Source organism: Sinocyclocheilus anshuiensis, unplaced genomic scaffold (assembly GCF_001515605.1).
Source record: "Sinocyclocheilus anshuiensis isolate Anshui unplaced genomic scaffold, SAMN03320099.WGS_v1.1 scaffold862, whole genome shotgun sequence".
NCBI lineage: Eukaryota > Metazoa > Chordata > Actinopteri > Cypriniformes > Cyprinidae > Sinocyclocheilus > Sinocyclocheilus anshuiensis.
Window position 1 is genome coordinate 353,561 of NW_015539882.1, and position 27,872 is coordinate 381,432.

A 27,872-nucleotide genomic window follows, 5' to 3' on the forward strand; every position below is an offset into this window, starting at 1 on the left:
TTTACAGGGGGGGGGGGGGGGGGGGGGGGGGGCGAGAGAGCCCCGCATACCTGCGCGAGACCCTTTCCAAACACACACGGGACAATCTCAATGGATTTTGTTGTGCTCTGTACACATTGCTCTGTGAAAAGGTTATTTTAAGCTGCCATGCGTATACACTCACGTCCCGGTGAAACGACCCACACACATCGCTGTGTACACACACCCCTCCCCCGTCCCTGCCGCTCAAGAAACTCCTGTGAAGGCCCTTCAATACAAGCACAAACAGGGTCTTATTCAAACCCAGCAACGGCTAGCTGGAGATACTGACCCTGGTATTGACTGATGGGGGAGAAAGAGAGGAGAAACTGTAAAATTCATCAGGATGATTTGGTGATTTACTGCACCGGAGGCTGTCACGCCACGGTTCCTGCAGGGTCTGGAGGAGACGCCAATGTCTAAAACAGCTGGTGGCCCTCAGCTACACGAGCCCCGGATGAGGGTCCTTGTTTGAGTTGCATCTCTGAGCTTTATGTTCTGACAACAAGCAGTCGGTGTGATAGGTGGAGGGGTTTCATTTACCAGCGTCTCATAAGAGCCATAACAGAGAGGGTTTGTGTGCTGGCGGTGGCCCTTTCTTCCTGCGGCGCTCCAGTTGGACCTGATGGCTCTATTTCTACCGCGTTGACTGCGGTGAAGCCATAAACAATGTCTTAAACTGTTTGTTTAACCCAGTGTCATGGTACAAAATATAGGCCTGCGGGATGGGTCATTAATCAAGTCAAGCCGCTTTTATTTGTATAGTGCATTTCACAATACACATTGTTTCAAACGTGTTTTCAAATGTTTTAAAAAGCTCTACAGAAAATCGTGCTGTCAGTGTTTATAATATCTTAAAGTGCCCCTATTATGGATTTTGGAAAATTACCGTTCATGCAGTGTGTAACACAGCTCTAAGTGAATGAAAACATCCTGCAAAGTTTTAAATCTGAAAGTGCACCGTGTATAAAGTTATTGTCTCTCAAAAGAAAGAGTCAACTCTGAATAATTGAAACAGTCGTTTTTAAAACGAATCCCAAGCTGTTTCGTGTTGATGTCAACATGAAACATTAGCATATTGCCCGCCCACTTGTTGGTCTTTCTCCTTGGTTTGAATGAAAATGCTAATTCGTTCTTTGCCACTAGGTGCCACTTTTGGAGCATTAAAAATAGCGGTTTCCCCGGTTACGCTGTACACAAAGCAGCACTGCACTCACAACGGCTGCTTTATCAGGCATTACAGGCATGATGAAATGAAAATGAGACCAATCGGACAAATCACCGCAGATTAGCGTCACGCAAAGGAGGGGTTTGGAAAATAACCCATAATAGGGGCACTTTAATATCTTCATGCCATTAATGTACACAAAATGTATATATACTAACATATACATATATATATACTAGGGGTGCAACGGTTCAACTTACTCACGGTTCGGTTTGTATCACGGTTTTAGAGTCATGTTTTCGGCACGGTTCGGTATGTGCTATGTTTAGGGAAAAAAACTATATTGTCAAATAAAAATAAAGAAAATAAGAACAAATAATCTAACTACAAGCAACAGCACAAATAAATGCAATAGAGCAAAGATACAAATAAAATAAACAGTGCTTTTCAGGTTTTTTAGGTAGGTCTAACAGTTTTTAGGTACAGAAATTGAATAAAGTAATCAAATGTAAAACTACATTGCATATTTGACTGTATAAATTAAAAATTATTCCTTATTAAAGTTACAAAAGTTATTCAATCAAGAGCAGTGAGTGATTTCCGTGTTGTTGCTGTTTAATTAACTTTAAGAAAGTGCTGTCACTTTAAGAGAACACACTGATCCAGTGCACTGATACTGTACGTTCAGCCGACTATGTCTGCTAGGATACTCACCAAGATGGGCATTTTGACATAATTTTTGTGTGAATTTGTCCATTCAAGCACAATACTTCAAAGAGAGCTTAATATTTGCTTGCGTTCTGAGACGCGGGTTCACGCGCTTCGGATGAGCTCACACACAGATCTTCTCACTGTGCGCGCGAGTTCGCGTCTTCTGGCTCTTTAATATTTAAACTGGCAAGGCTTAAATGAGTTTAGTTTAAACACAGATAGCAACGTGTGCTGTTCTGGGGCAAGTTCAAGCTCAAACTGGTGTGCACCGTTTTGCTACAGTTTCCGGTTTGAACGACATGTTTCCTGGAAACGGTGTGCAACGGTGTGTAACGGGGTTTGAGATGCGTTTTCTCTTGTTTGGTGGGTGTGTCAAACATGTCAGGCCAATCAGCAGCAACATATATATAAACCACGCGGTATTAAAGAGACAGCTAGCACAATGTAATTAACATCCAAATAAATTCACAAGAGCAAGTATATTGTTTGCACATGTTTATTTACATTAAAGGCAAAATAACTAAAATAATAAGAGCACAAGTATAGATCTGGAACTTCTTTAAGTAGGTCTAAATATCATTTAGTAATTGCAATGTCTTCTATTGCGTGCTAAATACTGATTAATGTTACATAAAAATACTATACATATTTATATATTTTGCTATTGTATTATGGAGTGACACTTTAATAAACTTTTCTATACCCCTCTGATTAATCCCTTCACTCGATTGGGATGTTCTCTTTTATTCTGTTGGGCAAGGGCAGTGACTGTAACATCGAGCGTATTTTGCAGTATTAAACACGTATTTATACCGATTTCATCAGGCTCCGAAAATTCTTCAAAAAGAACACAAAGAATGGCCTTCTCAGCTGCCATAGTTGCAACTCTTGCGTCATCAGAACAGGGTGTTCAACGCACCACCGTTTCCATTTAAAAAACGTTTTGCACCGTTTTTGTCGGGGCTGAACGCAGCCCTGGTCTCACCTGCGCTATCAACAAGTGATGACGGCATAAATGACAGTTATTCCAGCATAAAGCACTCGCGTTGAACAAAGAGTGACTGATTTGTCCACGTAATGTTTTTTTTCTCTCATCGCTCTTGTTGTAATGCATTGGGAAGCCAGAATTTGTATCCATCAACAGAAACATGCATTAGCCGAACTCTAACAAACCATATTACAGATGCATTGTCAGATTTAAGTTGAACCGTGGTCCTAGTGCATGCCGAACCGTTTGTGGAGAACCGTACGGTTCGATTTTTTACAGAGAACCGTTGCACCCCTAATATATTCATTTTGTGACTATATAAACAACCAAGCAGTTGAGATTTGGTGTATAATAGTATATATCACTTTACGTGATTGTATGTATAAATGGAAGTGCGGGTGAAGTTGTACACTGTTAAAAAAATCCAAATCCTGTCATTTTTTCAGAAAAATACTGGCAGTTGTATTTGTCAGAATAATTCACAGCGAAAATGTAAACATATTTACAAAATAAATGGTAAAATTTTACAGTTTAAAACTGTAATTGACAAAAAAATAAATGACATTTTAAATGTAAAATCTAACACCGTGTCCTAACTACACACGACGTGACACCACAACATGCAATAAAAGTATCTTTTCCATGTTAATTGGAGTTTTTGTCCTAACTACCTGTGACTGCGACACGTGAAATTTCTATTTTAGAAACGGGTTCTATTTCCGCAATGTCGTGGCTGGAACAAAAACATACAAACTATATGACAGGTGATTATGTGCATTATTCAAAGTTAAATGTGTCTAATGTAAGTTTAAATATCATATTGCGTGGCCTTATAGCCATACTGAAAGCAACAACAGATAGTTTACCTCAGATCTTGAAAATAAATTAAAGCAAATATGTACGTTAAAACAATGCGAACCAACAAGCATATTCCATAACAAAGATGGTATCAGTCACTCAGTATGTACATTTAATAATGTTAAAAAGGTTTAATATTTATATTAGATTATAAACTTACCCATTTCGTTGCGAGTGCAGAGAGCTTCCAGAGAGACTCCGCCCACACACGCTTCTGATTGGCTGTGATATTTGATTGATTCTGTCGCGGTGTCGCGTTGCGTCTAGTGTGGACACCCAAATTGCTTGTCGCAGAAATCTTGTAGCGTCACGTGTAGTTAGAACACGGTGTAACAGTCATTTTCTGCTGAATTAGCAAGGCCATGCTGCTACCAAAATGTGACTTTAACATATACTGACAACCACCAAATACACTGATGGTAAAAAGCCACATGATGATTCAAAGTTCATCACAAGTAGCTTTTCCACAAACTGAGGTAAATACTAATATGTAGAAGGTGCACAGTGTCATGCGCACAAATGCAAAACACCATTGTAGTACCACTCAACTCGCACTAAAATAATCAATAAACATGTTTTAAACAACATGAGCTGTGACAAAACCCTAATATACATGACTAATAACAAACATTATTAAGAAGCTCAATTATTTAAAGGTGGGGGTAAGTAGGGCTGGGTATCTAGTTCGATAGTTTTTAGGCACCGACCGAATTGCCTCGATACCATCGAGTATCGAAAAACGTCTCGTCGTTCGGTACCAAATTTCGATAGCCGAAGTATACTTTGGCCTTAAGCCTGCTGCACTAGCCGGTGTGTTCGACTAGAAGAGGTGCGGCGCAGATCATTCAGTGTTTGACATCCGCGAGAGCGATTCGAAAGCAGACGGAGCAGTCTGCTCTCTTTAGCTCTCATGGTACTGTAATACACTGATCGGTCTGCACAGTCGGTCCGCGTCAAGTCGAACACACCTACTAGTTTACACCGGTTACACTCCGAATCGATATCGATATCGAACATTTTTGAACGATACCCAGCCCTAGGGGTAAGTGGTTTCTGGTAGCCAATGTTGATATTTCAAATCACCAAAACAAACACGCCCCTACTCCAAAATTGTCTCGCTCCTATTTTGATAGCTCCTCCCCACACATACGTACGCAACCCAGGTAACGATTAGTTCTGTGAAACTAAGCAAAACCAATGTTACACCGTACGCGAGCGGCGCGACAAAATACTATAGAACTCATTATAATCAGTGATGCTGTCTACACTGGATGTGGTGCGGCGCAGCGCAACACGACAAATCCCCGACAGTAAACTGCTGACTCGTTCTATTTATAATGTACTGACACAAAGTTCAAATGATTTGCACTGAACAGTTTTGAGTGAGTGACTGTTATCTTTGTTATGGAATACACGTGTTGGTTCGCAGCAAGTTCACAGTTTTAACGTACAAGTTTGCTTTAATTTCTTTTCAAGATCTGAGCTAAAATATCTATTGTTGCTTTTACAATGGCTATAAAGATCCGTACGCGAGCGGCGCGACAAAATACTATAGAACTCATTATAATCAGTGATGCTGTCTACACTGGATGTGGTGCGACACAACAAATCCCCGACAGAAAACTGCTGCTGCACTCTATTTATGACGTATTGACACAAATTTCAAATGATTTTCAACGGTCGCTTTATCGCGTCCAGTGTTGACAGACTTTAGCTGTTGCGGCGCGGTAGCGTCCGGTGTAGACACGGTGTTACTCACCTATTGAGAAGAAACAAAGCAACCTCGGCGTTCGATCGCAGGCCTTCTGCTACTTGAGTTCTCTCTAGTGCTGGAAAGCTGATCCGATATTTACACGGGTCCTACTTTTTGCCTTATCGTAAGCCTTCTTTTGTTCTGCAGATGTTTTCCTCTTTTGTTTTTTATCCGCCATCATATCTTTCTGTCGACGCTCGACTCGGCTAATGTCCGTCCTGTGCACTGACCGCTCTCTCCTCTGCATCATGAGTAGACACGCCCCTTAATGCTGATTGGCTACAAGTTTGTTTTGGTGCTCGGCCCGATTTGAAAAAAAGACATACCCCACCTTTAAACAAAACACCATAAAATGTGAGCTTTCACAGGGAATTCTGGGAATGCCAATTTATGGGTTTTCACTGTAAATTGCGGTAAGATGAATTGTTCTTTTTCACTTCCACAAACTGTAACAGTAGTTAGTGTAAAAATTACATGAAATGTAAGGTTAGATCTATTAGTTTTTCCTTGTATATAGTAAGGGAACTCACGGTAAACAATTAACAGTTTTTACTGTAGCATTTTTACAGTTAAAATTAGTATTTTCTGCAGTGTGCTTATCCAAATTTAAAGCTGTATTATAATATGGTATACATTTTGTGATGATCTAAAGAATTGAGCAGTTGAAATGTGCTGTATAGTGTATATATATATAGCTTTAGGTGACAGTACTGTATATATGCGGATATAGATGGATATACTATATCCTTTAAATATGTTGCTGGGTGATAATATAGATATGATATATGATATAAACAATTGTGCAGTTGAGATTTGCTACGTATATAGTATATATCGCTTGAATAGAATACAATGAAGAGAATGCAATCAGTAGCTTTGCGATTAACTTGTGTAATTCCATCTCTTAAGCATATACGTGTCTTATTACCAATGCATTCCTGTTTTTCTGCTGTTTTCTCGTAGCCCCTGGAATTTTCTTTGCTTAGCCTTGCATTACGTGATGGAATGAGGGGGCGGAGTCAGCATTGTGTTACTGTTTGATTGACAGCTTTCTTCTCTTTTTTTTCTGCCTCAGGGCCTGCTGAAGTTCCCATGATGTCACCGAATGGTTCCATTCCACCAATCCACGTTCCTCCTGGCTACATCTCCCAGGTAACCGTCAGGAATGGGTCAGGGCCATGCGTCAGGGTGGCGAAACCTCTCTCGCACAATGAGGATGTGATTTCACCCCTCATAGGCGAATATCCCTTTCTTGGAAACATGTTTACAAAGTGTGATTCTAGTATGCAGCAGCCAAACAAACAACAGAAGAACAGGCACAAAATTCCAAGTTGTTCATCTTAAGGAACGGTGTCAGGCTAGAGTTTGCTAAAGGTCGGCGGCAGTGACATTTCAGTAGAAAGGTCAAAAACTCTTGCAGAGAGGGCAGGAAAAAGGGTTTGAGTTGTGGGTGTAATAAATCAGTGGGAGGGTTATAATGGCACAAAGGTCACTCGTGTAAATATGATTCATTAGCGCATTCCACCCGAATGTGAAGGACAGGACCTGCACACCAGTTTCTCTCTTTGAACTTCTCAACAAGATGGAAGCTTTTTAGCACAAGTGCATCAAAATGAAGTGATAATAATGCTCATTATGTGTGTAATTGTTGCTCTGAAAATGATGGGAAATGTCGTTTTATTGCACAAGCATGTGGCCTCATAAATGGCAGTTTTTTATCTCTACATAAAAACATATGTAACAGTCAACATACAATATCGTTCAAAAGTTGTTTTTTGTTTGTTTGTTTTTTATAGATTTTTATTAAGATTTTTAATTAAGATTTTTTTATGGTAATTAAAGACATATCCTATTCTCACCCAGGCTTCATTTATTTGATCAAAACTACAGTAAAAACATTAATATTGTAAAATATTATTACAAATAAAAAATGATTGTAATTTTAAAAAATTCTAAAATATATATATTTTTTATTAAGTTATTATAAGTGTCTTTACTGTCACTTTTGATTAATTGAATGCATCTATGCTCCATAAATGTATTATTTACTTTCAAAAATAAAAATCTTACTGACCCCAGATTTTTAAATTGTATTTAAACACATTACCTAATAAATAATAATGTGCCATACCATGATACTATTTATGAGTTAATTACCTGACCAGATATGCTTGAGTTGTATAGAATCATAGTGTCACCGTGTCTTGACATTATGATTTAAGATTTTTTTTATTGTTGGTGAATAATTCCAGAAACTGAGTTTGTAGACCTCTGAGATTAATTAATACAATTAATATTTGATTTAAAAAATACTACTTAATACTAAAATGAACATATTAACAATTTCACATCAACAGTTAGAGCTAAACTTGATAAAATTATTTTAAAAATGAATTTGTTGATGTGAGCAATTGTTGGTTCTCCTGAAATCACTATGATGTTCAATATTTTGCTTAATTTATAAGCACAAATTAACATTTGACATAATCTGTCTTTGCACGTGCCAGAATACGCAAACTCAAACATAAATTTGTGCTTGTTTTCCCCACATGTCAGTATTTATCTCTGGACAAAGCTTTCCCTCTGGTTTAAAATGGAAAAGCTAGTTGGTATTGGACATAATTTTTAATTATAAATATTGAGTGCAAAAACACTTTGTAAACATTTTTGTGTACTATTTGCCAGAAAACACCCCTCAACACTGCATCTTCTATCATTTAAATGCACATTGCATCAATTACGAACTAGAAAATATGAACTTCCCAGGGGGGCTTGAAGGTACATGCTGTGTAAGTGTTTTAATAGCTCACTGCTTGAACCAAGAACATACTGATTTTCCTGCAGTAAAAGCATTTTTGGTAACGAACAGTTTTCTGCTGTCGTCAATAACCTCACCCTCTAACCTTGGGTACCCAAGCTGGTCAGCGTGGGTTATAAGTTGAGGACAGTGAGTTGATTCTCCCATGTGAACTGTACCAGCAGATCTGTGATTCCTGTAAGCATCTTCCATGCATGCATTCCTCCAGTGGAATGTACTTGATAGCCGTTCCATTAGAAGGCCTTGTTTACTTTTGCATTCCTGCCCTTTGTTTAAAGTGGCACTGAACATCTGTGGTTGTCTCGTAACTGCTGGCACGTTAGATCCGGTGTTGTTTTTCGGGTGGGGCACTAATGGCTGACATCAGAGGGCCTGTGAGGTTGGGAATTGTTTGGTTTGACGTCTGTGGATGTTTGTATTTTCAGGTTCTGGAGGACAACACGGGCATGCGGAGGGTTGTGGTCACACCTCATTCTGAATGTTACCCTCCGAGTTACTCTCCGGCTCTGTCCCCGAGCCACCACATTCACCCGCCGTACCTGACGCACCCACACTTTATTCCGGCTTCACATACGTCATATTATCCCCCAGTCAGCCCTGGTGACGTGCCCCCACACCAGTTCTATCAGCACCGACTGCCACCCATCTTTCCTGAAGGTAAGCTTCATAGTCCACTGTAGACTAAAGGTCCTGGTCTTATTCACTTATTTGAACACATACTTCTGTGAATCATAACACTGTCCTAACCAAGCTCAACATGAAAGCAAAATACCACACAAAGCTACGAAAACACAACACAACCAATCTGAACATTCATTACCAGTGAAAAGTTGGGACATGCTTGACTGAATATTTCTTGTGCTTTTAAGGAACTATTTTCTTATTCTTAAATGATTGAAATCCTTTTTGTAGACTAATATACATTTTAAACTAAATATGAAATATAATAAATGTTTACATATATTTATACATTTATATATATATATATATATATATATATATATATATACTTTTTTTGTAAAATATTTTAATGTATAACATATGCATTTCTTTAATGAACATATAATTTTATTGAACTTATACTATAATTGTGTTTTTGTTTAAGTTTCATATGTGTATACAATGCAACACAAAATTAGTTTTGCCAGAAATATATATATTATATCAAATCTGTGAATTGCTAAATTTTCATTTATTTTTATTTGTGTGGTGAGATACACAGTGCTGAATAAAATTACTTTTGTGGACAAATATAAATTGTATGTTGAATATAAAATGTTATTAATATTAAATATATACTGTATTTTATAATGTTATTTATATAAAGGTAATTTGATTTATTTTACATTTTTGTCGTCATGTGTATACTGAATATGAACTGGATATGTACTGAATATGAAATATATAATTATATTAAATTATTTTAAATATATGAATTTCTTTGCTGTACTAAAATTTTAAATCATATGTATGCACATTGCTGCACAAAATTAGATTTGTAGATGAATACAAATTGTGTAGTGAATATAAAAATATATTACATTTGATATATTATAACATTTAAGACTTTTTTTTACACATTACATCTTTTTTATATATTATAACATTTTTACTTTTTTTATTAAACTACATTTTAAATATTTTAAAATATTTTAAGAGTTTTTTAAAAACATAAGAAAATTAACCTAAAATGGTTTGAGTAATATATTAAGTTTTGATTTATTTAACATTATTGTGCTTATGTATACACAACGCTGCTTAAAACATTTTTGTAGACTAGAATATAAATTGTATATACTGAATTTTGTAAACTACATTTTAAAATACAGTATAAAGTATATCAGTAATAATGTTTTACATAAATATGGTGCTTTGTTTAACATTTTTGTGCTCATGTGTATGCAACGCATTTGCTTTCTACTTTCCATAGTGTAATTACGATCTTTGTCTTATCTCAGAGATCATCCCGCTGTATAACATCTCCACTTTCATGGGTCATGAGGAGTACTGTAAACCTCCACCCAAGAAGCTCAAACAGCCGGTGGAGCGTACAAGTTTAAGTCAGGTGACCAGCCCGCTGTCCAACAGCTACAAGAACACCACGGCCTGCACCACCACCGCTAACGGCTACGGCAAGAGCCACAGCAGCCCTGGAGGAGGAGGAGGAAGCCCTGGCAACAACAGGCCAGATCGAAGAGCCAGAGGAAGCCCCAAACACTCAGACACTGAGCCACAGGGTGAGCTAAGTCGAATTTAAAACACCTAATTTAAGAGACATCTTGTTGATTTTGTTCTCGTGTCTCTGTCGTATTTTCATACATGTGGCAACAGCTGAGAGCAAAAACAAAGGATACTTCCAGTGTCAGCTGGACTCAAAGAAAAGCAGTCAGAGCTGCTGACTCTGTTGAGATGAGTCAACAATCTTGTCCACATCTGTTGACTTTAAAGTCTCATTTCCATGAAGCTTTATGGGTCCTTACCTCTAAGCCTTTGTTTTGAGCTGTTATATCAGTGTCAGCACTTACTCTTAGTGTGACACACATACACATTGGATAAACAGTATATAGTGCGAGTGTGAATGTAGAAGAGTGCCCACTACTGGTGCAATACAGTCAGTCGCTTGAATGAAATAGGCTGGGAATAGCATACTAAAAGTACTATTACTGCTGCTGGAGTGTATAGCTGTGCAGTACCGTTCAAATGTTTGGGGTCAGTAAATTTCTATTTCTAATAAATGCTGTTCTTTTGAACTAATCAGTCATTGATCAATGAATCCTGCAAAAAAAAAAATCACAGTTTCCACAAAAATATTAAGAAGCACAACTGTTCCCAACACTGATAATAATAAAAAATGTTACTTGAGCACCAAATCATAATATTAGAATTATTTTACCATATACGTTTCTCAAAAAAATATTAGTTTTCCTTATTTATATAATTATTTATAACATTTCATTCTTGGCTTATTTGATAAAACTGAAAGGACAGAACTTAATTAATTAATAAAAATAACGATTTATTTCCAAAATGTGTCATTTAAAAAAATATATTTTTTAATATATATTTTTTTTAAATATTGAAATGTTTCTTATTTTTATTTAGAGTCATTTATTACAACAAAACTCTAAATGTTTATCTTTAACTGTTGTATTAATAGATAAAGATACTATAACAATTAATGTTTAGGCTTTAACTCAATTTTCTGACTGATTTAAAAAAAATAATCAGTTTAAGGAGTCATTTGTTGAATCATACTATGCTGGTTATGCTATAGGGTTGTATGTCTTTTATAGTTTGATTTTGTGTTGCTCAGCCTTTCTCGTCATCTTCATTGCAGCATTTATTTAGCTGTAAGGAAGAATCAGTTCTTGATTACCAATCTTAGTACACAGTATTTATTTCAAGTATGTAGTATACTATACAGTAAGCTTGAAGAATTCCACATAGCCAAGGATTCCAATAAGGGATGTAGATGTACTGGGATCAGATGGTGGATGAATGTGGAACACGTTTCATGAGATGCAGTAGATTCCATAATTCTCTGTATCATATCATCCTTTCCTTTTCTTTCATCATTCCTTTGAAAACGGCTCACTCTGTCTCGCTGTTTTCCTCTTTGTTCTTTAATATCTTATCTTACCCTGGTCTTTGTTCTTGTGAACCTTTGGTTCCCATGCCTCTGTGTCTGTGTGTGTTAAAGAGAGAGAGAGAGTGTGTGTCTGTAATCTATCTGTGGCGAAACCACAGTGCATAATGAGACACAGATCTCTTCCTGTCTGAAGTGACAGCACAAGGCTGGTCCGTGTTAAAATGCATAGGGAAAAGGAACGGCAATTTAAATCAAGAGACGAGAAGACGAGCTGTTCCTGTGGAGAATGTCTGAGAAGATGCTCAAATCTGGGTGAAATGCATGACACCAGACGTTTAGACTTGGTCTTCAGTCTCCAGCGGTGTTCAGGACTTTGCTGTGGCTTGTCAACAAACTACTCATAATTTCAACTAGTGAAAGCAAGTCTAGCTATGCTTTTGAAAAGTTAGCTAGTTACACTACAGTTCAAAATGATGTGTCTGTGAGATATTTGTTTTATATGTTTTTTAAAAATAAGTCTCTTATGCTCACCAAGGCTGCAATAATTTCATTAAAAAATACAGTAAAAACAGTAATATTGTGAAATATTAGTCAAGTTTAAAATAACTATATTCTAAATGCAAAGCTGAATTTTCAGCGTCATTGTTCCAGTCTTCAGTGTTACATGATCCCTCAGAATCATTCTAATATGCTGATTTGCTGCTCAAGAAACATGTATTATTATTATCAATGTTGGAAACAGTTGTACACACAGTTTTTTTTTTTAAATCATAAAACTTGAATGAGAATTCTTAATGAAGAATTTATTTGAAATATAAATGTCTTTACTGTTGCTTTTGATTAATTTAATGTGTCCCTGCTGAGTGAATTATTAATTTCTTTAAAAACAAATCATACTGACCCAAAACATTTGAACGATAGTGCTTAAGAACAATTTCTTATTTTTATCAATGTTGAAAACGACAAAAGGGGATTCTTTGATTAATTGATTAATTAATACATTCATTTGAAATAAAAAAGTGATATTTTGTAACATTATATAGATGCTTACTGTCAGTTTTTATCAGTTTAATGCATGCCTGCTAAATAAATTATTTAAAAAAAAATTTTTTTACATTTAATACCACCAATGAAACAAGACAACACTGTAATTTATTGTATCATTTTGCAAAAATATTTTAATAAATATTGAGAAAATATTACAATTTAGAAGAAATCCCATGCTTTTTTTGTTAAATAGAACATCAATTTTGAAGTTGCAATTATGAGAAAAAGTGATCAGAATTACCTTTTTATTTATTTATTTATTTATTTTAACAGGCTTCCACTGGTAAACATGCGAAGTACTGTATTACAAAAATACGGTTTTCTGCTGAAATGTAGTTTGTAAGATCACTTTACTTCTCAAAATTGTTTTCCAACACTGTCGTGACTCCTTTTAATCCATACATGGAGTGGAATGTCTCATTTTTCCACTCTTTCCCCTCTTCCTCTAATAAAATAAAGAATCCACTGAAAACATCCTCTATCTCTCAGTCCCAACAACATCTTATTGGGGGAAAACCATGGAGGTCAGTGTGGGGTCATGTTGCCATGACTTCATCGCAGTGATGACTCATTGCAGGAGCCCCTTGGGCCCCATAAGAGCCAGACCTATGAACCTCACTCCCCGACAGACACTTTCCGACCTGGCTCAGGCCCAATCCGACAGCCCCATCCATCAGGACATCTCTATTGCCTCAGATCTGTGTCTCTGTCTAGAGATACTGAATTTATGTTCTCTGTATTTCTTTCTCTATGCAAACAAGCATGAAGATGTTACAGACACACACACACACACACACTCTGATTTATGACTGATAGGAGACGGATGGCTACATTTAATGTGTTTTCCGTGCAGATCACGATGTGGACACGAGACGAGTTCCGGCTGTGCCATCAGGAATGGACAAGCCGCAGGTGAGTGACTTTAAATCAAGTAATCTCACAGATCTCCTTTCCACAGACGGTTCAGCGAATCAAAAACGACCAATGTTGCCAGTTATTGTTTTATTTGTCCTGCAGGATTATTGCTCCACTATAAATATTCTAGAATTTTTCGAAAGCATTACATGACTTTTTTGGTTTTGCATTAGGGATATAAACAAACACCAAATGCTAGGTTTTAAACTATTTTAAACATTGTTTGAATGACACCTCAAATCCCGCAGGCTTGTTAAGGAGAGTTATTGTTTCCTCTCTAAACAGATGTGTGATTTTTGCATGGTAAAATTGGTTAGGGAAATCATATTAACTTGATTTGAGTGTAGGGATCAGATTATCATAGAGTAGGGTGACCATACATCCTTTTTTTCATATTTGTGGAAGGTAGTGACTGAAAAGTAGTTTGACCAATAGCGTGAAGGTATTATTCATAATCGACCAATCGTGGCGTGCGAGAAGGTGGGATCTACATAGAATGATCAAAGCAATGCAAATACACACACATACAGTATAATGTATGAGTAGTGTAGAAAAACATTTTAGGTGATTTGGAAATCCCGGCCAGGATATGGCCTGGAAAAAAGGGTGCATTATCATAGATGACTTGGCAACCATCCAGAACACCCTAGAAACCTCATAATAATGTGTTAAACCCATTCTGCACTTAGCAACCACATAAGGACTCCTGAGACATGAGGATTGTAATTGTTTAGAGACGGTCAGAATGAAGCATTTCCCTTTCCGTTCACGAGGGGGCAGCAGCTGTTAATGAATGGCTTAATGGTTCATTGATTGGTCACATCAATATGTTTTTCTCATCTCTGCTACCGATTTCATAATCTTTGTCTCTTTCTTTGAGTGGGAACTTCTTTAATTAAATGCCACACCTATATATATATATAGGTGTGGCATTTAATTAAAGAACACAAAAAGAAGGTTTTGTTAAATTTCAAATTGAAGATTAAAAAGCATTCAGACTTGTTCTGGTTTTCAGATGTAACTGAGACATGTTCATATTTGTGATGAATTGTGAAAACTGATGGCATAAATCCACCTTGGGAGCAGTTAGTTATAAGTAATGGCAAAAATGGCTCAGAAAAGTGCAGTTAATTCTGATATAAGGTCTGACATCATTGGTGTAGATGCCATATGGGTTAATGTTTTGCTATCCAGTACATTTTCATTCATATATTTGAACCCCTTTTTGTGTAAAGATAATAATCGTAATTGCCTTTAATTGTCATGTTCCTCTGACCTAATCAGAGACCAGCAAATACACTTTGAACTTTTAACCCTCTGTTCTATCACAAAGTAGGCACACACTGTTGTTGTTTCTGTTCAAGGTCAGTTTGAACCCTGCAGAAATGCACTGTAGAAAATATAATAAAGCAAATTGAAGTAAACAATTGACAGGAGTGTGCCACTGCAATGAGTACAGCAGAGAATGTAATGTTGAAAAGAAAATGTTTTATATTTGAGGTCTCTGAGACCCCAAATGTAAGTAATGTGTTTCATGGAGAACGTTTGAGGCATGTTATCAAGTATTTTTTAATATATCTTTTAAGAGAAATATTATTATATTATATAAACATTTTGATTATTTTTGTATATTTTTTAGATAATATATTATTACATTTATAGATATGTATTTGTTTTCATGTATTTTATACGTATTTTATATTATATATTTTGCATAGATTGAGTAACTGAACATATACTTTTTTGCCATTTAAATCTCTTTTTTTGTGTATTATCAGGATGATAACAAGTTTACCTGCTTTTTTTGCTTCTTTCTGTTATCTCACCCTAAAAAACGAATTTTTATTCTACACAAGAAGCTTTTTCTGCTTTCCTGATTGTATATATGGTTTATTTATTTAAATATTTACTTTTAGATTTGGAGGTTAAATTTCAAGCAGTTATGTTTTGTAATAAAACTTGAATCTGTCTGTATTTTGGGCCCTCAGGTGTCTAACGTACAGTCCCGCTCCGCGCTTGTGTCATGGACGTCTGTTTCTGTATTGGGATCATCAGGACAGGTCCCTTCCTGCGGTTACGAGCTCCAGCTCAAGGACAAGGGCCGAGATGGGAAATACAAGGTTGTGTATAGGTAAGGGCCACTGTTTAGATGCATAATTTTATTGATGTATGTGTTCTGAATCACTATAGCTATTTGTTTTCATTCGTTAGTATAGTTACATAACATTCTTCCCCGTGCGGTTAGGAAAAAATCCTCATGTAAGTCTGCAGCTTTGCCTTTTTTTTGGTCCCTGGAGCAAAGCATACAGGCTATTATGAATTGATTGGAAAGCTGAAGGAGGTTTTAAAGAATGCTTCACCCATCTACTCCCACAAACAGACTTTCACTCTCAGTCCATCTCTGTTTCAGTGGTGAGGAGCTCCAGTACACCCTCACTGACCTCAGACCAGCCACATACTATCACGTCAGGTAAGAGTAGTTTCACATTTGCATTTATTCATTTAGCACACACTTTTAACCAAAGCGACTCACAAATGAGGTGAAGCGCTCCATTAGCTGACCACTTTGAATTTTATTTGAGTGCTGAGGAAAGATGAATGCCCTGATGTCCTATTACCATGACTAAATCAAAGATGATATATGCTAAAAAACGGATTTGTACTTAAATATGAGAATTTTCTGCATCTGAACGCTTACATTAAACGGCACAGTACTGGCACAGAGTGTTCTTCTTGTAACTACAGTGGATACAGCATTCAAATACATTGTCATTGCTAAATGATTCATTTAAAATGACAATAGCAGATTTTCTGAAATACTCTTGAACTACTCATTGGGAAATTCTCACCATGTGTGTTTTACAGGGTAAGCACAGTGTGTAACTCAGTAAAGGGTCCCAGTTCGGATGCGAGGGCCTTCACTACCCACAGTGCCCCTCCTGATACCCCTCTACCCCCCAGACTGTCCCATCGCACCAAGAGCTCGCTCACATTACAGTGGAAGGTATGTATGACTTAATTGCATTGAATTTTGTATTATTGTGCAGAGTTTCTACAACCATTCATATAGCTTAGGGTCAAACTGTATTACTTAGTAATATAGTTTAGTAAAATTAGTTTATGGTGATTTATTAATCACATTCCGCATTTCTTCATGCCAAGAAAAAACCCTTAACTGTAGTAAAATCATTGTAATGCATCACCTCCTGGCAGTAGTCACACATTGTATAATAATTAATTATAAAAATATTTATTTTTGCTTATTGTCCTTAGTAATGATGGATTTATGTTTATATATATATATATATATATATATATATATACTGTATATATAAAAGTCTGAGGGATTTAAAAAAAAATGTATACATTTATTGAGCAAGGAAGCATAAAATTTTCATTTTTAATGTTGTATTTTAAAATATATTCAAATAGAAAACAGCTGTTTTCAATTGTAACAATATTTCACAATATTATACTATGTTTTTTAATAAATTAAATGCAGCATCGGTGAGCATAAAAGACTTCTTTCAAAAACATTTGAAAAAAACTTAATAACAACAAACTTTTGATTGGAAGGGTATATCTGATTTTTTTTGTAATTTCTCATTTTAATTTCAGCCCCCTGCGGACAACGGCTCAAAAATCACCAATTATGTTCTAGAATGGGATGAGGTACGTATCACCTCTCTAAATAAATTTGATTATATCCTGTGTGTGCCATCTACTCGTACTATTCAGTTGATTTTTCTTTCTCTCTCATTTCCTCTCTATTATTTGCCTTCCTTCTTTGCCTGTGATGTTTTTTCCCTGTCCCCATGGCATGAGATTTTGGTCCTGTGGCGACTGAGGCTTTAACCGACTGTTCCGCTTTACGCCATAGCCTGTCTGCTTCAGTTATTTTCATTTACCCAAAGCTTTTCTGACTCATTAAGAGTTCATTAAAACTCCTCATCTGTGGCTGTGCAGCTCCAGAAGTGTCTGAAGATGCTGGCAGCCGTTCTTCCCCACAGAATCCATTCAGAATACCTCTGCATTTAACCTTAATTAAATACCGGCTCCTGTTGTTGTGACAGTTAGCACAGCTTCCAGCAGCAATTTTGTTATTGTTGTTGTTCTTTTCATTTAAAGAGTGTTCTGTTCTGCCACAGCGTGTGACTGTCGATGTCCTTTTCTCCATGTTTTTAGATGTTTGTGTTGTTTTGTCATCCTATTTGTCATTCCTGACTGTGTCGCTTTATTCTTGTTTCTTTTCCAGGGGAAGAAAAACAGCATTTTCCGTGAATATTATGTTGGACACCAGCGACACTGCAAAGTAATGAGGTTGTACCCTGCTGTCGGGTACACGTTTCGAGTGGCAGCACTAAATGATATTGGCACCAGGTTTGTTTATTTGTCTGTCTCCTACAAAAACTGATTTTTTTTTAAATGTTAAATTAAATTATAACCAGTAATACCCAGTGCTGGGAAGGTTACTTTGGAAATGTAAAAGATTAAATTACAAGTTACCCTATTTAAAATGTAATAAGCAGTGTAACTATTACAATTACTTTATTAATATAACTGATTACTTTTTGATTACTTTTCTACATTTCTAATGGATGTTTTCAACTGTTAATCAGTTAATCAACTCTCAGACAGCTTGTAGTCGAAAGCTTTCAGCAGCAATGTGGATTGATGTGGGCAGATGTGGCACGCTGCAAATTCAAAGAGAAACAAACAAAAGCATCAGAATAGCATCGCTTTACTAAAAGGTCTTTAAATTGCAGGAGGCATCATGCACATAAAAAACAAAGCAACAAATTAATATTATTCAACATATCCTAGCTTTTTACAGAAAATATTCAGATCTGTCTGACCCCCTTTGTAATCATTCATAAGTAACTGTAATTTAATTACACATCTTTTTTCTCAGTAACTTTTAATGGATTACAGTTACATTTATTTTGTATTAAAATTAAGTAAAGCCGTTACATGTAACTAGTTACTCCCCAACACTGATAATACCATATGTTGCTTTAATTTAATTTAATTTAATTTATTTTTTTAATTTATTTAATTAAATTTTATTATTTATTTTAATTTTTAAGGTGATATAGTTACATGTTACATGTGTTTACTATAGTAATAACAGTAAAGTATGCATAATTACAAGCAACTAACCCTAAAACCAAACCCTAACCCTACAGAAAATACATGTGGTTAATTAATATTACAAAGTACTTATTTGTGCTATTACACTGTAACTGTAATTTATTTTATTTATTTTAGCAAGATAATTCTGTTATTTTTGAAGTATCTTGGATTACCATCAAAACATCATAGTAAATGAATATAATATTTATTTTAGTTAAGATACCGAGATAAGTTTATCATTTCAAGATACCGCCATAGTACTTATTTTTGAGGTGTAGGTGAAATATTGTGTTTTAAATTGTTTTATGATTTACTGCAAAAAGTCAATATTTATAAATATAACCCAGCAGCCTGTGTGCTGTTAGTTGTACGCAATTTAATAGAATTTTGGCCCTGTGGTGTGTTAGTGTTTAATGGTGCGGTAAATGAGAAAATTCTCCTCACTACTCACTGTGAGTGGCGGCTGTGAGTGCTCGGGGAGAAAGTCCAAACAATTTATAACTTTGTGCTTCTCACATGCTTTGATGATACACTGATATGTCGTATAATCTTTATGGGATGGGATTTATTACTGTTCATGAATATAATGTTTTTTTCTGCAGTGGATTCAGCACAGAAGTCGTCTTCTACACCACAGGAAGTCTCCCGCAGACGTCTTTACCTCCGTGGCTGGTACAGGCAGGTCCGTCCTGGGTTACACTGGAGTGGATGCGACCAAACAGCTGCAGCACTGAGGAGGTCGTCACATACACCCTGGAGATGCAGGATGAGACCAAGGTATTGAACTCACCCCTACCGCCCCATCCCATAATTCCCTTGTGCAGGAGTTATTATGGCTTTCTGTTGTCATAATATCTACCAAAACTAGATTTTCTCAGTGTTATACACTGGATGTCATGTCTCTTAGCTGTTTTTACTGGTTTCTAGTTAATTGCCCTTGCCCACAGTTGTCAGAGTAAATGGGCTCTTCTGGATCCATGACTAATGCCTGTCGTGTTTCACACCTCAGGCTGATGCGCCACCCAAATATATTGAAGATATTTCATCCACATTATTTTTCATCTTGCTCATTGAGTAATTGTATAATATTCCCATTTTTAATAAATTAATAAACCACAAAATCAAAAAAATAAATCACAAAATCTGATAGGAAATATGCTTTTGACATTTAAAATTATATTTATATTTTATATTATATATTATATACTGTATATATATATATACTGTATATATGTATGTATGTGTATGTATATGTAAATATATATGTATACATGTCCATATTATGTTTATTTTAATACATTTTATATAGCAGATTTTTGTAATTATGTAATATATAATATTAATTTTTATACATTTTCCCACTTTAAAGTCATGCAACAGTGTCCACTTCCTATTTTGCATCTGTAATGGGGCACATAAAAGATAAAAGCGTCTGCTAAATGACTAAATGTAAATGTAAACTTAATTTTATTTATCAGCAATTGGTTGGATCATTAAAAACTGTTAATTGCCAGAATGTAGCGAAGGTATTGAAAAACAAGAGGCATTGGTGATGTCATCCAACAAAAAAAGTTGTTTCAGAGGCGGAGCAAATTCAAGTTTAGGACAGGACTAGCATTTGTCCAAACAATTGCGCATTATTCTTTTTGATTTTCGCTTGTGGCACAGAACACACAATTCCTCACTTCCATCTGTTTGTAAGGAAACTGGGAATAAGTGTTCCATACTTCACTTCCTGACACCTAATGGACGATGTGTTTTTGGCAGGGACTGGACTTCCAGGCAGTTTACAGCGGTTTGGAGCTGAACCGTAATGTGGAGTCCCTAAGAAGGAACACACAGTACAAATTCAGGGTGAGTGAAGCTCAGATTCAGGATGTTAATGGTACGACAGCCCAAAGCCAAAAAGCCTAAGGATTTTATTTATTATATTTATGCATTAGTTTGATTTACAGTTGCTGCTTCCTTTTGTTCTCATACACAAACAAACCATCCATACTAGCGTTTAACTAGAGCTCTAGAAAAGCACATGTTCCCAAAGCACCTCTGCTTTCTCATTTCCTTCTTCGCTAATAAGGCAATTAGTGATAATCTAATGAACTTGAGTTTCTCCGCTAACCTGAAGCTGTTTCTCAGATCCAGCAGTTGTTGGGGGAAGGTGAATTAATTTCCCGTGGTGGTGTGTGTTAAAGGCTTTTAGTCTAATCTCTGAGAAGGCCGGGAACACTGCGTTAGCATTATCAGGGGAGAAAGACACTTCTGAGAGGATTTAAATGGCGCTCCCTGCGATGCTGCAGGTGATTGGGACACAAAGGTCATGTTGTCTAGTACACAAAAGTGTGTCCTGAAGTCTTCAAACGCCACCTTGGTTATCTGCTTTTCATTGACATCGTCTGAGGTCACTCTGAATACTGCACAGTATAAAAATAAATATAGTTATTCTGCATATTTAATCTTTAATAATTAATACATTTGGCAGTCCAGTGAAATCATGAGACAAACATCTTTTTACTTCTAGTTAATTAATCACACTAGAAAAAGAAAAAGAAAAGAAAAGCATTTTATTGTAGGATACAGTATTGCATGCAGTAATACAAAAGTTTGGGGTTGTAAGACGTTTTAATGGTTTTTGAAAGAAGTCTCTTATGCTCGCCAAGGTTGTATTTATTTGATCAAAAGTATGTTAATGTTGTGAACTATTATTACAATTTAAAATAACTGTTTCCTGTTTTAATATATTTCAAAATATAATTTATTCCTGCAATGGCAAAGCTGAATTTTCAGCATCATTAATCATGATCCTTCAGAAATCATTCTAATATGCTGATTTGGTGCTCAAGAAACATTTCTTATTATTATCACTGTTGAAAACAGTTCTACTGCTTAATATTTTTGTGAAAATCATGATACATAATTTTTTTTCAGGATTTCTTAATGAATGTAAAGTTCAAAAGAACAGCATATTTTTAAAATATAAGTCTTTTGTAAGTGTATAAGGGGCCATTCACATATCGTGTTTTTTGTGCGCTCAAGTTCGTTATTTCAAATGTAGACGCGCGGCAGGCGTGCTCATAATGGAAGCTCATTTTTTCCAGGCGCGTCCACGCCGCATCCAGATAAAAACTTTTCAGAATGCCGCAAGTGCACTGTGGGTCATGTGACAAGAACCAACCAATCAGCTTCATCCTTTCCCGTAACAACATTGAAAGCTCAGCCAAGATGAAGGAACAGCTGATCATAGCTGTACAGGATAGACATTTTTAAATACATTTAGTAGCAGAGCTACTGCAAGCGATTTTTAGTGCTGCAAATCCATTTATTCTTTGCTGAAACTTCCACGTCCTCATGAAGTGCGCAAGTCATGGTTGCTTAGCAACGGTAGACGCCTCTGGAGCGCAACCGCCCGAACGCTTTGGGAAAAAAGCAGAAAGCGGCACGCCTAGCGTTTTCCACGCGTTTTTAGGCGCGACATGTGAATGGCCCCTAAATGGCTTTTCTGTCACTTTTGATCAATTTAATGTGTCCTTGCTGAATGAATTATTCATTTCTTTAAAAACAAACTTCTAACATCTCTCTTAACTGTCGCCCCCTACAGCTCATCACTTGTAGTGGCGAGTGGCACAGTGCACCGAGCTCTTTGCTTGTGTGTAAGACGACCCCAGACAGACCCGGACCCCCTGTGAATCCTGCAGTAAACACTGTCACATATCACAGCTTCTGTGTGACGTGGGGTAGGAAAATCTTTAAGTCAACATTTTACATTTCAAAAAGTTTTATTAATGTCCGTTTATCATCATATTCTAATCTTTACTGTTTTTTTTACAATTAAATCAGAACCTCCACAAGATGATGGTGGATCTGGAGTCTTAACGTATGTCTTGGAGATATCAGAAGGGAATTCGGAAGGTGTTTCTGAAGGTTGCATAATTTAATTCAAGTTTTAACAGTATGAAAACCCCTCAAATATTTGCCTTTATTTGATTACAAATGGGTGAATCTGACTAGAACATGGCCACATCAAATTTCACCCCGAAAAGTAAATAAGTGGGGGGAAAAAGTATTTTGTAGAAATATTTTAGGACCATTATTATTTGTCATTATTATTTTTTTGTATTGTCACATACCAAAACAAAACATGATGATGTATAAATAGTTTGTCATTTTTTTTTATATTTATATTTTTTATTTTCCTTTTTAATATTTTCTTTTCTTTATGGTTATGGCAAAATTAAGGGGAAAATGTGCTTAATTATCATGAAAATAAATATAAATATCAAAATTTTGTAAGAATCTCTTATGCTCAGCAAGGTTGCATTTATTTAATCAAAAACACAGTCAAAAACAGCAATATTGTGAAATATTATTACAGTTTAACATATCTTTTATATATTCTATATTTTATATTTTATATTTTAATGTTGGAAAGTGTAATCCTGTGATTGCAAAGCTGAATTTTCAGCATCCATTACTCCAGTCTTTAGTGTCACATGATCCTTCAGAAGTCATTCTGATATACTGATTTTCTGCTCAAGAAACATTTATTATTAATTTTAAAAACCGTTGTACTGCAAAAATATTTTTTGTGGAAACTGGTAGAAAGCCAAAAAAAACGTAATTTGTTTGAATTAGAATTTTGAATTTCAGCATTTGTTTGAATTAGAATTTTATGTGACAATGTAAATGTCTTTAATGTCAGTTTTTATTTAATGCATCCTTGCTAAAAGTATTGATTTCTAAAATAAAAAAAAATTACTGACCACAGACTTTAATGACTAGTCATTTTCTTTCAATAGTATAGTTTGTATTTTTTTTTTCTTTTGATTTTGATGTGAAATATGCCTCTAATACTGTATGTTCCTGACAGGTCCAGTGAGATATTTGAGATATTTCATTAATCTGTGTCTGTGTTCAGAGAGGCAGTGGGCGACTCTCTATAGAGGACCAGAGAGGAAACATTTGTGTGAGGATCGAAAACCAGCAACAAGCTACTCCCTGAGACTCAGCTGTGTGAATGTGGGCGGCCAAAGCCAGGTATAAGAACATTTCCAAGTTCATTTACTGATTCCCAAGCTGATTCATAATAAAGTCTCAGTGTACTTATTGTGTTCACTCAATGTATTGGTTGTGCAGTGCTCAGATGACTTGACGGTGTGCACTCATATCCCGCCCCCTGGCCGCTGTCAACCCCCAATTATCGTGGGTAATGTCAAACACAAAGAGATGACCTTGCAGTGGGGTGAGACTGTTATTTTTCTTTATACCCTTTTATTCTCTTTTGCCTCTTAGAGAGAACTGGTTGTCTAAAAATGGCTTTGCATTTGTAGCACAAGAGTTTTTTTTTCCTTATGGATTGACATTTATGACCCTATTCAACAAATCACTCCAATCGAAGTGCAGTTCAAAGGAAGCTGAAGGACACTTGTCTGCTTTTAGATTAATTATGTTTGTTACCAGATCAACAGGTGAAGTATTCAGAGGATTTATAGTTATGGAACTCTATTGAAGTTTAAAGTTCAATTTACCCAGAATGCACCTGGACCAACTGAAAGCTTTGCACCTACTTTGTTTTGGGCCGTCCATGCATTACATCACCCTGTTTAGTGTGTGGGTTTGTTGTGTGCATGTGTTTGAGGGAACCAGAGATAAAATGCACTTGTTTGTTAGCGATTCTACTCCTGACTCACTGTTTTTGAGTGAAGGTGGGCTCTTTTAAGAGGCTGAATCCGGTCTATAAATAACTGTGAAATAGCAGTGCTGATTTCAGCCATCCACGCTGACTCTCAGAGCTCCGTGCCGCTCGGACAGCAGGCGTGAGCTTCCCTGCATGTTCTCCATCACTGCAATTGATCGGTTCCTTCCTGTAGCCAGTTAGCCGCAGGGTTGTAGAGAGGACTGAGAATGTGTTTTGGTTTGGAGAGGTTGGTGGCAGATGGATGTCTTCTGAGGTCATCATAAAGTCTTTATCTGCGACAGGAGGAGTGCATTGTGGATTCACACCGACAGCGCTGTTGCAACAAAACAGCGGCTCTGTTTGGCAAAATAGGCTTTTTTGAAATAATTAATAAAATGCTTCTTTTCAGCTCACATCCCATGTCAATTTAAAAAAAAAAGTATTATTATGAGCCATTCTCATATTAATATATAATTTAACTGTAATACAATTTAATTAATAATTATTAAATAATAATAATAATTATTATTATTATTGCAAAATACAGTTTTAGCAATTAATCATAACAATAATTCATAAAATTATAATTATTCCCTTGCTAATTCACCTCACAGATCACAGATTATCCTAGATTATTGAATTAATAAAATGCTTCTTTAATGCTTCTTAATTGTAATACAATTTAATTCATATTACTACTACTACTACTAATAATAATAATAATAATTATTATTATTATTATTATTGAAATATACAATTTTAGCAATTGCTCATAATAATAATTCATAAAATTATAATTATCCTCTTGCTAACTCACCTCCTAGATCACAATTGTTTGAATGAATAATAATAATAATAATTATTATTATTATTAATAATATTACACTTACCTCTTCCTTAACTCACCTCCCTATGGAACCACGTTTCTCACAATTTAGACTTTTCATCTCAGAATTGCATGCTTATATCTCTCAATTCCAAGTTTATATCTCACAAATGTTAAAAATGAGATAAAAAGTCGCAATTACGTTTATTCTGAGGTGGAAACAAGAACCAGAATTGCGAGATGTAAACTCAGAATTCTGAGGGAAAAAGAGTTAAAATTGCCACTCAGGATGTGTGAAACAGTCCTAATGTTGTGATCATGTATACTGGACTGGAGTGATGGATTATGCTTTGACTTTTTCACTTTTAAATGATTGCTTATTGTTCCATCTCCGTCTCTGTTTCTCCCATTTACCCATCATTCTTTGTTTCTCCAGATGGTCCTTTGTGTGGTGAAGAGAGTGAAAATGTGGAGTTTAGCTTGGAAATGTGTGCAATGGAGGAGGGTTCGGAGCCAACGGAGGTGTACTGTGGTTGCAAAGCAGAGTGCACTGTGGGTAATTTGCTCCCTGGCACCACCTACAGGTTCCAAGTTCGTGCAGCCAACAGTGCTGGGGTAAGTCATCCTGCATGCATGATCCAGCTATTTATGCATGATCTGGCCCTTTATGAATGATCTGGCTCTTTAATATATGAAACACAGAACAAACTATTTGAAATCCAATTAATTAAAAGAAAAGGTTTTAATAAAATTTCAAACCGAATGGATGTTCTTTGGATTGCATTATAAACATCATGTATTGTTTTTGATTTTAGATTTTTCCTGTTCATACTACAACAAACTAAGTGACAGATTAGTGTCATTATCAGTAACAAAATGGATTAAAATTGTTAATACCGGTAGTTAATTGAAAATAAAATATTAATGTTAAATGTAAAACTTAAGCTTAATTTTTTTTTAAATGTAAATACTTACCTAGCAACTAAATGAAATAAAATAAGTGTATGTTAAAGTACTAAATTACTAAAACTAAAACTGAAATAAAAATAGTTTTATGGAACTATAAAAAATTAAAAAAAAACTACGGAAAATGACAGAAGCACATGAAAACTAAAAAATGAAGTGCTGTTATGTATCGCGATTAATCACATCCAAAATAAAAGTTTATGTTTACATAATATATATACACACTCATACAGTATATATTTTGAAAATATTTACATGTATATATTTATATTTATATCATTTATATTATATATAAATATATTTAATATACAAATAGAACATATTTTTCTTAAATATATACATGCGTGTGTTTATTTAAATATACATAATAAATAAACACAGTACACACAACTATATTATGTAAACAAAAATGTTTATTTTGGATGCGATTAATCGTTTGACAACACTATTATAAATACTGTAATAGTAAATAAATGATGATAAATTGACAGAAAAGGTTTAATTTTTGCTTTTGAAATAATGCAAAATACCATTTCATTGCCCTTAGGAAATATTTTAGACTTGTATATATTTTATTTATATATTTATTTATATATTTTATTTATTTATTTTTTGCAATTGACATTTTTGTTGTTTTAAATGTACTCTAAATTAAATGCTAATTCATTATACAGTATATTGTCCCCCTCAGATAGAAATACAGCACTACAGTTGTTTTTCCCACTCTTACATGAAATCCACGTTTTATAACAAGCCCTCTACATTGCCTCAGGGCGATAAAGAGACCTTCTGTCTGCCTCAGCAAGGATATTAAGAAGCTAATTTAGCCATCACCGGAGATGGGTGCCTAACACAGTGTAGCACTTTGGGTTTACCTTCCACAGAAATAACAGATTTCCCTCCTGATGGTCAAACCCTGGCCATTCATTACCTTTGAGACAGCTCAAAAAGCCCTAAATCTCAGCCGGTTTCTCTCGCTCCTTTTTTTTCCAGTATGGACCGTACTCTGAATCAGTGGAAATAAGCACTGCCGCCGGCCCCCCAGGACAATGTAGACCACCTGCCATCAATGTGATGTCACACACCTGTGCAGATGTGACCTGGGAGGTGAGCCGGCGAGAGGCATTCGCACAGTATACAGGCAGTAAATGATGAATCATGCTTCATCTGATGAAATTGACAGTGATTTTCTGCTGCATTGGGAGAGTAATCAATTTTCAGAAGCAAACACTGGCTTTGGGACTCGTAGAAAGACAAAATGACTAGAATAGACTCTCAACACAGCTACAGAAACTGCATTATTGAAAATACAGCATATTTCTTTCATTGATCATCTAGAAAATGCCAAAGACCGATTCTCTGCAGTGAAGGTGGCAGAGTGTGTCCATGCAAAACCTTTTCTTCACCAATT

General features: G+C 35.7%; 1 protein-coding gene across 1 annotated transcript in view; it reads left to right on the forward strand.

Annotated features, from left to right (window-relative positions):
* LOC107685439 (fibronectin type III domain-containing protein 3B-like) overlaps positions 1 to 27,872 on the forward strand; it is a 72,042-nt gene that overhangs the window by 31,211 nt on the left and 12,959 nt on the right. The window contains exons 4-20 of the mRNA XM_016482016.1: positions 6,572 to 6,648; positions 8,740 to 8,971; positions 10,273 to 10,551; positions 13,804 to 13,862; positions 15,854 to 15,996; positions 16,276 to 16,335; positions 16,731 to 16,869; positions 17,484 to 17,537; positions 18,121 to 18,245; positions 19,601 to 19,775; positions 20,766 to 20,852; positions 22,594 to 22,729; positions 22,833 to 22,916; positions 23,911 to 24,029; positions 24,129 to 24,234; positions 25,932 to 26,110; positions 27,455 to 27,568. Of these exons, the coding sequence (XP_016337502.1) occupies positions 6,572 to 6,648; positions 8,740 to 8,971; positions 10,273 to 10,551; positions 13,804 to 13,862; positions 15,854 to 15,996; positions 16,276 to 16,335; positions 16,731 to 16,869; positions 17,484 to 17,537; positions 18,121 to 18,245; positions 19,601 to 19,775; positions 20,766 to 20,852; positions 22,594 to 22,729; positions 22,833 to 22,916; positions 23,911 to 24,029; positions 24,129 to 24,234; positions 25,932 to 26,110; positions 27,455 to 27,568 (2,168 nt within the window). The remainder of the gene's footprint in view (positions 1 to 6,571; positions 6,649 to 8,739; positions 8,972 to 10,272; positions 10,552 to 13,803; positions 13,863 to 15,853; positions 15,997 to 16,275; positions 16,336 to 16,730; positions 16,870 to 17,483; positions 17,538 to 18,120; positions 18,246 to 19,600; positions 19,776 to 20,765; positions 20,853 to 22,593; positions 22,730 to 22,832; positions 22,917 to 23,910; positions 24,030 to 24,128; positions 24,235 to 25,931; positions 26,111 to 27,454; positions 27,569 to 27,872) is intronic.